This window comes from Anguilla anguilla, chromosome 12 (genome assembly GCF_013347855.1).
Source record: "Anguilla anguilla isolate fAngAng1 chromosome 12, fAngAng1.pri, whole genome shotgun sequence".
In the NCBI taxonomy this organism is placed as follows: domain Eukaryota; kingdom Metazoa; phylum Chordata; class Actinopteri; order Anguilliformes; family Anguillidae; genus Anguilla; species Anguilla anguilla.
In genome coordinates, this window is record NC_049212.1 from 8,005,257 (window position 1) to 8,019,409 (window position 14,153).

The window sequence follows — 14,153 nt, forward strand, 5'->3', positions numbered from 1 at the left end:
TTTCGCGTCGTCGGACAGATGCGCCTGCGAACCCCGACTATTCTCTGCACTTTCAACTCTGTATCTCCTTCCAGCCAGGGGCTGCAAGGCACTGTGGGAGAAAATGCCACTTAACGTGCCATATAAAAGGCTATGCTGATATCATCGCATTTAACTGAATCAAGTACAACGGACAAATAAAGAGGGGATGGAAGTCACTGAGCACAGCTTACATGATGTTTACAAGCCTGTGTTCCGTGATGAGATGTCTAGAGATTCACAGAATGCCGGGATAGGCTATAGGCATAGATATTGTACATCCAATGTCAGTTAAACCACCGTAAATTGTCAAAGTTTAGGAATGAACCTCCGTGTGTCTCTGGAACTCCGTTTCCCAGAGTGCTTTTCACCTTCAATAAACCCAAGCATAATATCACCTGAAATTAGACTACTATGTACCTGCTGTCAAATGTCAGTTCTCTCTTTATAATCAGAGGCTATTGGCTTGCAAGTGCTGTTAAACTCTTCAGTTATGGCCAAGGGCTTTTTCATACCTAGTTCATTTTACTGTTGTTCATTTTAGTGTGACCATGTTTACGTGTATGTAGGTTTGTGTGAGCATGTTTACCTGTAGGAGTAGATGGGTTTGGGGTAGAGTGTATGTAGGTTTGTGTGAGCATGTTTACCTGTAGGAGTATATGGGTTTGGGTGTAGAGTGTGTGTAGGTTTGTGTGAGCATGTTTACCTGTAGGAGTATATGGGTTTGGGTGTAGAGTGTGTGTAGGTTTGTGTGAGCATGTTTACCTGTAGGAGTAGATGGGTTTGGGGTAGAGTGTGTGTAGGTTTGTGTGAGCATGTTTACCTGTAGGAGTAGATGGGTTTGGGTGTAGAGTGTATGTAGGTTTGTGTGAGCATGTTTACCTGTAGGAGTAGATGGGTTTGGGTGTAGAGTGTATGTAGGTTTGTGTGAACATGTTTACCTGTAGGAGTAGATGGGTTTGGGTGTAGAGTGTATGTAGGTTTGTGTGAGCATGTTTACCTGTAGGAGTAGATGGGTTTGGGTGTAGAGTGTATGTAGGTTTGTGTGAGCATGTTTACCTGTAGGAGTAGATGGGTTTGGGGTAGAGTGTGTGTAGATTTGTGTGAGCATGTTTACCTGTAGGAGTAGATGGGTTTGGGTGTAGAGTGTGTGTAGGTTTGTGTGAGCATGTTTACCTGTAGGAGTAGATGGGTTTGGGTGTAGAGTGTATGTAGGTTTGTGTGAGCATGTTTACCTGTAGGAGTAGATGGGTTTGGGGTAGAGTGTGTGTAGATTTGTGTGAGCATGTTTACCTGTAGGAGTAGATGGGTTTGGGGTACAGTGAGTGTAGGTTTGTGTGAGCATGTTTACCTGTAGGAGTAGATGGGTTTGGGGTAGAGTGTGTGTAGGTTTGTGTGAGCATGTTTACCTGTAGGAGTAGATGGGTTTGGGGTACAGTGAGTGTAGGTTTGTGTGAGCATGTTTACCTGTAGGAGTAGATGGGTTTGGGGTACAGTGAGTGTAGGTTTGTGTGAGCATGTTTACCTGTAGGAGTAGATGGGTTTGGGGTAGAGTGTGTGTAGGTTTGTGTGAACATGTTTACCTGTAGGAGTAGATGGGTTTGGGTGTAGAGTGTGTGTAGGTTTGTGTGAGCATGTTTACCTGTAGGAGTAGATGGGTTTGGGGTACAGTGAGTGTAGGTTTGTGTGAGCATGTTTACCTGTAGGAGTAGATGGGTTTGGGGTAGAGTGTGTGTAGGTTTGTGTGAGCATGTTTACCTGTAGGAGTAGATGGGTTTGGGGTACAGTGAGTGTATTGGGGTGCTGTCCTGAGGGCTCTGTTGGGGGAGGCACTGTAAACTGTAGCCGGACTGTCCAACTGCCGAAAACATACCTGCTGGAAACTGAGAGATAATGGACATTATATACACACATACACACACACACACATACACACACAGACATGAACACACACATACACACACACACACACAAACACACACGCACTCACACACACACATACACACACACACACACACACACACACATACACACACACATACACACACAGACATGAACACACACATACATACACACACACACACACACACACAAACACACTCACACACACACACACACACAAACACACTCACACACACACATACACATACACACACACATACACACACACAAACACACTCACACATACACACACACATACAAATCAGCCATTCAGTGCAAATTCTTCTTTTCAATGTCAGACAATAACGCAGACTACAGTTTATAATATAATAACAGAAAAAATCATATTTAACAGAAAATTACAGAAAAGCCTCCACCACCACATAATATCACATCTGTCAGTATTTGTCCACTCTTTCTTTTCTGCACCCTACTCCCATTTTTAAGTCTTCCATCCTTCCAATCAACAAACAGGTCACGGCTGTGTCCTCCCACCAAAAGTTGTTACCAAAAGTGTCAATGACGTTGTGTCAGAATCCTTTTCCTTCAAAAGCGACTCTAACATTCAAGCAAACAACTACCCACACACACCATAGCTGCCTTGCAGACTTCTTTGCCATGCGCATCTAAAACAGCATTCCAAAACACGTCGGTGTTTTTTTGCTACGTGTTTATTTTTCCGCGGATGATCACCCCCTCTTTTTTTTGCTAGCCAAAACAAACTTGTCTTTTTTCTGGGCCTAAGCACAATCAGGTTTGGCTTTGGTTTTGAGGTCATGTTTGAGCTTCATAGCACTAATGAGTTTGGCAATGCATCGCACACACTCATAAAAGTATGGCTCTCTTTGATTTGAACAGCGCCAAAACATGCTGTCATTATTGTTGTACATTGTACATTTTGAGCCTGGCATCCAGTGTTGATTATTTGTTTCCCAATTGGCTTATACAGTGAGCTCCATAATGTTTGACACAAATACACATTTTTATGATTTCTGAGCTCACCGGTGTTCTCTTTCTTCTCAATGATGTTCCAAACAGTTGATTGTGGTAAGCCAAAGGTTTGGCAAATGTCTCTGACTCTTTTTTTTTCTTATTTCTCAGCCTCATAATGGCTTCCCTGACTTTCAGTGGCATAGCTCTGGTTCTCTGACAAAGGGCAGTAACAGACTGCAAATGCAACAAAAAGGCTGGAATCAAAACTAGATACTGACAGCCCTCTTATACTTGCACCAAGGAAGCAAATGAACACACCTGACTAATCAGAAATACCTGTGAAGCCATTTGTCCCAACATTATCATACCCTGACATGCGGGGACTATTTATATAAAGTTCGTAATTTCCACATGGTGAAACCAAAATGTCTAAAAATACCCTTAAATAAAAGCTGAGTATGTGCCCTTTAACCATATGCAAATTGTTTGATTACAAATCTTAAACTGTTTGAGTACAAAGCCAAATCAAGAAAAAATGTCTCTGTCCCAAGCATTATGGAGCTCACAGTATGTGTTTTTTTAACAGAGTTTTAACACACTACAGAGAGAGATGTCACTCCCAAGAACAGGCCTCCCAGCCTCATCTTACCTGCTGCAAGGAATGCTGGGAAGTGTAGGCACCGTGGATGTGGGAATGGCTTTCTGGGTATTTTGGCTGTGCTCCCTAGGGCAGATGAAGGAATCGTGCTGTAAGGGTGGCGTACATTAAAAGACTTTTCTCGCTCGTTGCGATGTCGAAGGTTTGGATGCCCTCTCACACTTAGAAAGGTTCCGATTGTGACAACCAATCTGATGACAGCATAGACGAGACAAGCTCCCGTCCAGATCAGATAATGTTACAGTCAACAAAGCACTGCGAGCAAAATGTCCACCTCCTGATTGGTCAACGGGAATTGAAACACAGATTTGGCTCGCATGACCTCTCACACCTGATGAATTCAAACCAACTGTGTCAAATTTTTTTTGATATGTCAACCCGTTGGATCGTTGGACCCCCCCCCCGCCCCCCCTTTGGACTGCTGCATCAGTCTCTCTCTGTCCGTACTTCTGTCAGTCTGTCTGTCTACCAGAGCTGAATCCAGAATGGACCGAGTGCTTCAAGATGCATCTAATGATAAAGAACAACACCCCCCCCCCACCCCCCCCGGGACATGCTGGTTCCTACCCTTCCTCTGGAGGGCCGTATACATTCCCTGTATGGGTCCCAGGCTCTCTGCTGCCCCCCTTGGTCGGGGTGGGTATGTGCAGCTGGGAGTGATTCGGGTTGATCCATTCCCTGGAAGCACACGGGGTGGGGTGGGTGGGGTGAGGGGCGGGGCTGGGGCTGGGGGTAGGGGGGCGGGAGGCGAGGTTTTGCCCCGTCGCTGTACTGCCGCTGGTACGGGTGGAAGTGCCCCCTTCCCTCGCCTGCGGTCGCCCCGTCCGCACTGTGTCTCCGGCCCCTCTCCTCGGGACTGTCCTTCGGCCTGTGGGGGGCGCTGTCTCTCACGGGGAACGCGGCTGATCCCTCCCTGATGCTGGTCTTCACATGCTGTCGAAAACAGCGTTCAGCAGCAGTTTATTGAACAGCTGGTTATTGAACAGAGATCCACAATGAACCCAGAGACTCTGTGGTACTACACCAGTGGTCTCCAACCCTGGTCCTGGAGAGCTACAGGGCCTGCTGGTTTATGTTTTCACCTTAAAATCAGCAGCCAATTGAGACCCAAGACACCAGGTGAGTTGAGTTAACTGTGTAATCGACTGCTCTAATTGATTCATGAAGTGCAGAGTCACTATGAAAACCAGCAGACCCTGTAGCTCTCCAGGACCAGGGTTGAAGACCATTGCACTACACACATCGACTCTGCTCGAAAGCAGATCTTAATGTGTTCTGTAATGTTATGAATACCAGGCAGGCGGCAGGCAGCATGTGTCTGAATACCATGCGCGTCTCCAGGGAAACCGTGAAACCACACCCACCGCAGGGTCCAAATGACCAATATAGCACTAGGGGTTTATTTGGGATTCCAAGAAGAAATCAGGCTTAAAATCAGTTGTCTTTCAGAGGTTTTGTACAGTGCAAACTACTCGTTTAGGAAGTATGCTGCTTGCTGAGGTAGGCATGTGAGATTCAACATGTCAAATCTTGAGTTAAAGACAAGGCAGTTCTCTCAGGCAGTACATAACTTGTCATTCATCTATTAACTGATGTGAACTTGCGTTGTCTTTACTCAATAACACTCAAAAAACTTTTCAATGAAACGCCACACTCTTGTCTGCTGTGTCTGTATTGATCTAAAGTGAGCATTATGTAAGACATTATGTGTGGCATTTTGCACGGTGAGTGTAAACTACATCGTCGAGTGCGGAGTCTTTGAACGAGCGTCAACTTTGTTGTTTGAGCAGAGTGTCTGTCTCCTGCTATTTTTTTTTTCTCTCCACAGAATCCATGAAAGCAGAATATCTGCAGTATACATGCCCTAAAGGCACGTAGGTCATATTTATTTGATTAAGAGATTTGCTGTGACACATCTGATCACCGGGAGCCATAATTAATTAATCCTGCCGAAGACGTGATTAATGACAGGATGAGGCTCCAGGGGTATGTTCCCTGAAAAGACACTCCGAACCCAGGTTCGTGTCCTCCCCTAACACGCAGACGAGGGAGCAGCTGTTCAGGAATGGGGGAGGGTTCCTGAACACCGCCTAGCTCTGTCAATCACCATGACTCACCGGGGCCAATCGAGTCAGCGCCCTCCATAGCGAAAGATCTACACCGACAGAAACAACCGAGAGTGGGGTTCCGGAACTTTCCCCGCACTCCCTGTTGTGGTCTGACGCGGGGTAGCTGGTGGGGCAGGTGTCGTACCTGTGAGGGTTCCATCTGCAAAGGGGGTGACACCTGGGGCTCAGAGTCCACCTGGGGGGGCACGGGCGGGGTCCGGCTGGCCCCAGGGGAGACGGGGAGGCCCGATGGCTCCGCGGACATGGTGCGCAGCTCCACGCCTGGAAGAGAGGGGGGGTCCCGCACAGGGGGGTCCCACAGATGTTGGATGATCAACCGCAGCACCTGTGATGATTGAGTAGTTCAGTTCAGTTCGCCTGGTTTTGGGCATATTTCACCTTAAGATCTGATCCAAAGCCCATCCCCCCAGACACTCCCCACAGTGTCGGGGGGTGTTGGGGTGTGGGGGGTGGGGGGTGGGGGGGGCAAGCAGTCTTGCCTGTTCACCACTCATGATACTGTTACCCTGAAGCTCACTGCAATCTGCTGAAAACCATGACGATGAAGTCATCTTAACACCTGAGCCGGAGGTGACCCGTGTGTGTGTTTGAGAAAGAGAAAGAGAGGAAGAGAGAGTACGTGTTGGGATGTGTGTGTGAGAGAGAGAGACAGAGAGAGAGAGAGAGAGAGAGAGAGAAAGAAAAACAGAGAGCATGTAACAGAGGTCTTCACTGGTCTCCTGAAACTCAAATACTGGCACCCGATCTGGGCAGGTCAGAGTCTAAAATTCACAGCTTTTTCTTGGGTGTGGGTTGGGTCGGTTACGCTTGCTAAAGCATGGCTGGGTAAACTGGATAGGCTTCTCAGGCCTGTGTGAAATGATGTGCTAGCGCATGGCATGCTACATCTCCCACCTTGCTTGTGTGCAGCAAGACTCTTTTAGAAGTCAGCTGACACACCTATTTCTTTCCTTCAGAATTCCAGGACTAGTGAGATACTGTTGGGGAAATGTGTTGTGACCAAAAATGTCGGCTGATGGATTAATCACAGTTGGTTAATTATAGTACCGCCAACAATGTCCCAAAGTTAGCCTCCAACGTCGCCCACAATATACACTCAGTGGCCACTTTATGTGGTACACCTGGTCACAAATGGCCTGTCGCAACAAATCATGTGACTGCGGGGAAATATAAAAAAGCATGCAGACACAGTGAAGAGGTTTAGTTGCCGATCAACTAAATATTAGAATGGGCAAGACACATGATCTAGGCGACTTTGATTGGTGTGGTTGTTGGTGCCTGATGTGATGGTTCCAGCATTTCAGAAAGAACTTTCCTCCTGTGATTTGCATGCACAACAGCCAATAGAGTTTAGAGAGAATGGTGTGAAAAACAGAAAAAGCACCTAGTGAGCGGCAGTTCTGTGGGCAAAAACACCTTGCTAAAGAGAGAAAGCTAACAGAAAGGCTACAAATGCTCAAAAAGCAGCTGCTTAGCACAGTGGTTGGGCTACAGCAGCAGAAGACCATGCCAGGTTCCACTCATGTCAACTAAGAACAGGAAGATGGGGCTACAATGGGTATGTGATCACCAATACCTGATGATTGAAGATCAGCTGGTCTGACAAAGCTCGATTTCTGCTGCTGATGGCAGGGTCAGACCTTGACGTTAACAGCGTGAATCCATGGGTGCAGCCTGCCTCAACTGTGCAGGCTGGTGGCAGTGGTGTAATGGTATGGGGGGAAAGGTTTTCTTCACGCACATTAGACCCCTTAATACCAATTTCAGCATCATTTGAATGCCACAGCATGCCTAAGCACTGCTGCTGACCACGTGCATCCCTTCATGACCACAGTCCACCGTTCTTCAAATGGACACCTCCAGCGGGATAGCGCACCATGTCACAAAGCACACATCATCTCAAGCTGATTCCATGACAAGAAGGCACTTTCAGTTTACTGCAGTGGCCTGCGCAGTTCTGCATGATGCCATTGAGTTAGCATGACCAGAAGTATGCAAGGAATGTTTCCAGCACTAGATGGCAAAATGGGGTCCTGCCCAGTATTAGATAGTTGTGCCTAATAAAGTGGCCTTTGAGTGTACTGGATCAACTTGGGCACATCTGTAGGCCTCTATAGATGTGTATAATGCTATGACTACGGTACAGATGTGTATAATGGTATAGCCCCTGTATAGATGGGTATAATCAAGATGAGTCCCGGAACGTCTTAATGCTCAAAGATCTTCAGCCACCTGACAGTTTCCCCCCAAAGCTTCACTGAAAATGTCTGCAGTTTCACCAAAGGCGAGGAAACTCTAAACTACGATGACACATCCCCCTGGGCGCGATGTGCGTTTGAGGTGCGATGTGCGTGTTGAATATCGGAGCTGAATCCTCAGCTTTCATGTCCATGCAGCCCCCCACCCTGCCACCCACCCGCTCACTCTACTGAGTGATATCTGAAATGAGCTGTGAGCTCCTGCTTCTCCATTTCAGCCACGGCCGCTCTCGGGAAGTCGCTTCTCGTTTCTCTTTCTGTCGGATTTGTACGCAGACGCGCAGTCTAAGCGATGACAAAAGCGCGCTCGTGGCGGAAAAAAAGCGAACGCGGCACTTTTTGCCAAAGCTGGCTGTCTCTCCGCTGTTCTTTCGTGGTGGCGGGGGGAGGGGGGGGGGGTCGATGAGCCTTACGGCCAACGGCTAACTGAGCCCTGCAGGGAGTTCTCCCTCGCGGCGTCCGTGTGAAGAAGGGAGCCGCTGCCATGTCAGGGACTGCACAAATATATGTGGAAAAGCAGGAAGCTTAGCTTGGACACATAGAGCAGTTTGTTTCGTTTGGCTCGTGCTGATGACATCACTGATGGTCAGTGGCACTAACAGTAATGACGACGATGACGTAATTCAGGTTGCTGATCTGTTTCATTCTTTCATTCTGAGTCATATCCATAAAAAAACATTTTCCCTTTAAAGTTTGTACTTCAAATATTTCATGCTTTCAGAATTTTTCAGGTTTACAAAAAATGTTCTTGTTGATATTAAAGGGAAATTTTAATCATCCTTCTGCATAAGTATAAAAAAAACTGTCATTTATAGTAATACCTTTGTGACATATTATTAAATACACATATTATTAAATACACCTCTAATGTAAATACACTGTGTATGGCTTCCCTCTATGTATTGGTGTTATAAATAGCCAATGCAGCCTATGGTGGGTTTTAAAGTGTAGACAGTTTATTGATGGAGGATCCTCTTCTAGACTATGAGGATTTTAGGGGTCCTTGAAATTAAAAATATTTGGGAAACCCTGCCTTCAGTAAAGTTCTATCACCATCAGACAATAGACATCGCCAGCAGCAGCTGCTGCAGCATCATCATCACCATCTTCATCATCTGGCCTCATGAAAAAATATTGCTCTGGGCTCTTTTCTTAATAAAACAAACTGATTTTATTTTATAGCTGTGGGCCCCCCAAAGCTGTGGGCCCTTAGAATCGTCTGCACCTTTCATCGCACTACCGAATGGCTCTGATCATCATTGTTATCATCATCATCATCATCATCATCATCACCATCATCATCACCTTCTCTGTCTCTCCATTCAAATAGACCAGTCCAGCAATACAGCTATATCCTCACCTCTCAGAGCTAAGAGAGTGACATTGTCACCATCATCACCACCATCATCTTCATCATGATCATTATAACCTCCATCATCATCATCATTATAACCGCCATCATCTACATTGTAATCTTCTTCATCATCATCATTATAACCACCATCATCATCATCCTCATCTTCACCATCAATTCTGTGCAGTTCTGCTAGCCTCACAGTATACCTAACCCATCCCTCCGTACCAGATACACTTTACAAATCTCAACACAGAAAATAAACACACACACACACACACACACACTCACACTGATAAACACACACATCTCCACTCACACTGATCCACTTACATCTCGGCAGAACACGTCAATCAGTAGAGCTTATGTTTGTACAGTATGTCATCACAAAGGAATTCAAGTCCTTCCCTGAAAAGTTATGATATGTGTGTGTGTGCGTGTGCGTGTGTATATATGTGTGTGTTTGTGTGTGCATGTGTGAGTGTGTGTGTGCGTGTGCATGTCTATATGTGTGTGTGTGTGTGTGTGCATGAGCATGTGTGTGTGTACATGTTTGTATGTGTGTGTATGTGTGTGTCTGTTTTATGTGTTTGTTTGTGTGTATATGTGTGTGTGTGAGCGTGTGTGTGTGTGTACATGTCTGTATGTGTGTGTGTATGTGAGTGTGTGTGTGACAGTACCTGCACACTCTGCCCATGTATAGCAGCACCCTGGTGAGCCCCTGCTGCAGGTAGAGAGCAGGGTGGGCACAGACAGTGAGCAGGGTGGGCACAGACAGTGAGCAGAGTGGGCACTGCCACAGTGTGAGACGCAGAGCAGACGCAGGCAGTAGAGACGGGGACATACCCAGCAGAGAACAGGAAGTGGATCCACGCCGACGGCAGGCCGTGAGAAATGCGCGCAGTGACAGGGGCCGATGCGCAGGTCCCCCGGGTAGCGTGTCTCGCTCTCGCTCAGATTCGGGCCCCTGCTGGTGAGAGAGCCGTGCCACGCCGCCACGGCAACCGATCTCCTGATCCCTCACGCTGTCAGTCACACAGGAACCAGCACTGAGAGGAAGGTGAGAGTCGGCTCAGGTAAACCCAGACCCCGCCCCTCTGAGAGGAACCCTCCTGATCTGCATAGTGAAGCCCCGCCCTGATTCCCCAGGCGTCGGGGGTGGGGGGGGGGGGGCAGGGAGGGATGGGCCTGCAGACCTGTAAGGTGTTATTCCAGGTGACTGAGCAGGTGGGGAAATGGGAAACACCAAAATGACAACAAACACCACACCCCGCACATTTTTCTAGTAACTCCTAATCTTCACACATACACACACACACACACACACACACACACACACACACACACACACACACACACATGCGCACAGATGCATACACACATACATACATACACACACATGCGTGCACACAGATACATACATACATACATACATACACATACACGCACACACACACACACACACGCACATGCGCACAGATGCATACACACATACATACACACACACACACGCGTGCGCACAGATACATACATACATACATACACACACACGTGTGCGCACACACACACACATGCGTGCACACAGATACATACATACATACATACATACATACACACACACATGTGTGTGCACACACACACATGTACACACATGCACGTACACACACACATACAGACACACATGCATGTACGCACACACACGCGCGCACATTGACACATACACATGCACACACACACACACCCATGCACACACTCACGCACGCACACACGCACATGCACACATTGACACACACATTCACGCATATGCACACATTGACACACACACACACTCACAGACATACACATACACATTGTCACACACACACACACACTCACACACACACGCACACATTCACACACACACACACACACTCACACACCCACACACACGCACACATTGACACACACACACACTCACAGACATACACATACACATTGACACACACACACACACTCACACACACACGCACACATTCACACACACACACACTCACACACACACACGCACACATTCACACACACACACGCACACATTCACACACACACACAGGGTATGAGCGTGTGTGGAATTACTGACCCATGGGGCTGAGTGGTACTTTACTGTGTGCGTTATGCACATCAACACAGAGCAACTGCACATGATCCCTGTCAGACGGGGATTGAACAGTGCACACTTCACAGGCTTCATAAAACAGTTCACACAAAGGCAGGAAAAAAATCGAATGGGTTTCATGTCTAAGTTCATGTGAGACCAACAGTTTTCAGTTCAAGTACTAATTTGTGCAAAGCTCTGTGAAAAGTCATAGTTCTGATTTAAACTTAATTAAACGATAACCGGAAGGGTGGAATGATTGACAGATTGAGCTGACTGCCAGTCAGTCTGATAGAGAGGTTGATTAATTAATTTATGGATTAATGGTATGTTTGATGGACTGATAGACTGATAGATTTTTGGGTTGATATATGTATCAATTCATTGGGAAACTGACAAACTGGTAGAAATGGTGTGGATTTATGGATTTATTAATTGATTGATTGAATGATTGGTTTATTTGTGGTTTATTAATGTATTACACTTCCATTTAAGAATGATGGAGGCCACAGTGTTCTTCGGGACCTTCAACACTGCAGAATTTGTTTGTACCCTTCCCCAGATCTGTACCATGACACAATCCTGTCTCGAAGGTCTCCATACAATTCCTTCAACTTCATGGCTTGGTTTTTGCTCTGACATGCACTGTCAACTGTGGGACCTTATATAGACAGGTGTGTGCCTTTCCAAATCATGTGCAATCAATTGAATTTACCGCAGGTGGACTCCAATCAAGTTGTAGAAACATCTCAAGTATGTTCAATGGAAACAGGATGCACCTGAGCTCAATTTTGAATGTCATAGCAAAGGGTCTGAATACTTAGGTAAAAAGGATATTGCAGTTTTTTATTTTTTTTATAAATTTGCAAATTATGGGGTATTGTGTGTAGATTGATGAGAATAAAAATGAATTTAATCTATTTTATAATAAGACTGTAACGTAACAAAAATGTGGAAAAAGTGAAGGGGTCGGAATACTTTCCATACACCACCATACAATTGAATTTCATATGGTGATAATTTCCAGTGAAGGTTACATGCATAATAATACCAAGCATGAATTAAACCTCCCGGTGCAAAAAACGAAGGAAATTAATTCCAAAAAAATCTATGTTTTGAGTAAAATGTCTGCATTTGCTTTTTGAGAGGTTTAAATCTTAAGCAATCTGCTCAGTGGTGAGTACATGTTGTGTTGAAGTACATAGACATATACAGAGCTGTAGCAGTTGACAAAAATCTAGGACCTCATTTATAAAAATGTTCTTAGATTTATACTTGAACTTAGTCTTAAGATCATTTCCGACGGTGTGCTTACGTTCGATTCATAAAAGATACTGAGCGTAAAAAACCTTGCTTACGCAGGTTCTAAGAAGCCCATTTGTAACTTATGCGCCTGTGATCTATAAATCTCAAATGAACTTAAAATTTACGGCACCTGGACATGCCTAACAATCAGCAATTTGCCCTTATATAATGCTGGCACAAATGAGGGTTTACCCAGGAATAACCATGGACCAAAAGAGAAAAGCAAACTTTTTGGAAGATGAGATCACGGCGATGGTAGAGGAGATTGAAGACAGTCAACACATATTAAATGGTAAATGGACTGCATTTATATAGCGCTTTTATCCAAAGCGCTTCACAATTGATGCCTCTCATTTGCCAGAGCAGTTAGGGGTTAGGTGTCTTGCTCAAGGACACTTCAACACGCCCAGGCTGGGGTTTGAACCGGCAACCCTCCGACTGCCAGACAATCGCTCTTACCTCCTGAGCCATGTCGCCCCCCATTATATTATATTATTCGGTGGACTAAATAGTGGGTTGACAAACAAAGCCAAACAGGTAGCTTGGGAGTGTGTCGCCGCTGCAGTGAACGAGGTGGGGCAGCAAGAGAGAACTGCGGCTGATCTGAAAAAGAAATGGTCTGACCTTAAACTGCAAGGGTGGAAAAAAAAATAGCCATACATAACCAGCAGGAAAATCGCTTGCGTCAAGTCTAGACTTTGCGTAGAGATAAGATCATTTCCACGTCAGGGTAAGGTTTTATAAATAACTACTTATACGTGGTTTTCAGTGTAAGTCATACTTAAGATCAAAATTGATCGTAAGTCCGTTTTATAAATGAGGCCCCTGTGCTGATACTCTTGTGGTGGAGAGAAGGCTGATGTCAGCTTTAGGGCTGGACAGCTTAATGTCTTTTGAGGCTTTTGGCAAATTCAAACATTTCACTTCAAACAACTGTTAAAAGTGTTTTTTTTATTCATTGAAGAATGCATCTGAAGTTGATTGATTGATTGTCTAATCGGTATATACGGATGAACAAATTGTTGAATTAATTGGTGGATTGGTTAATTGAATAATTGCGTTCAGTGTATCATAATAATAGATTGACTGGTCGTCACAGCGGTGTAGTGTAATGGGTAGGGAACTGGTCTTGTAACCTGAAGGTCGCAGGTTCGATTCCCCGGCTGCTTTTGTACCCTTGAGTAAGGTACTTTACCGGCATTGCTTCAGCATATATCCAGCTGTGTCACTGCAGTGTAAATGCTATGTAAACAGTTGTGTTAGTAGTTCTGGATAAGAGTGTCTGCTGAATGCCTGTAATGTAATGGCTGATCGGCAGTACAGTGCGTACAGAGGCTCATCCCAGTTCTGGGGTCTCAGAGTGGGATTTTTGGGCTCCAGTGTGATTTCCAGTAGGCAGTGAAATATGTACTCCTATATCTGTCTG

The 14,153-nt window shown here is 45.6% G+C and overlaps 1 protein-coding gene across 1 annotated transcript in view; it reads right to left on the reverse strand.

The window, feature by feature from the left end:
- The window catches only part of foxn1 (forkhead box N1), a 12,876-nt gene extending 6,646 nt beyond the window's left edge, over positions 1-6,230 (reverse strand). Inside the window, exons 1-4 of the mRNA XM_035385643.1 lie at positions 6,197-6,230; positions 5,804-5,940; positions 4,310-4,483; positions 1,777-1,835 (exon numbers count right to left, since the gene is read on the reverse strand). Coding sequence (XP_035241534.1) covers positions 1,777-1,835; positions 4,310-4,483; positions 5,804-5,940; positions 6,197-6,230 — 404 coding nt within the window. The remainder of the gene's footprint in view (positions 1-1,776; positions 1,836-4,309; positions 4,484-5,803; positions 5,941-6,196) is intronic.
- Positions 6,231-14,153: the final 7,923 nt, after the last annotated feature.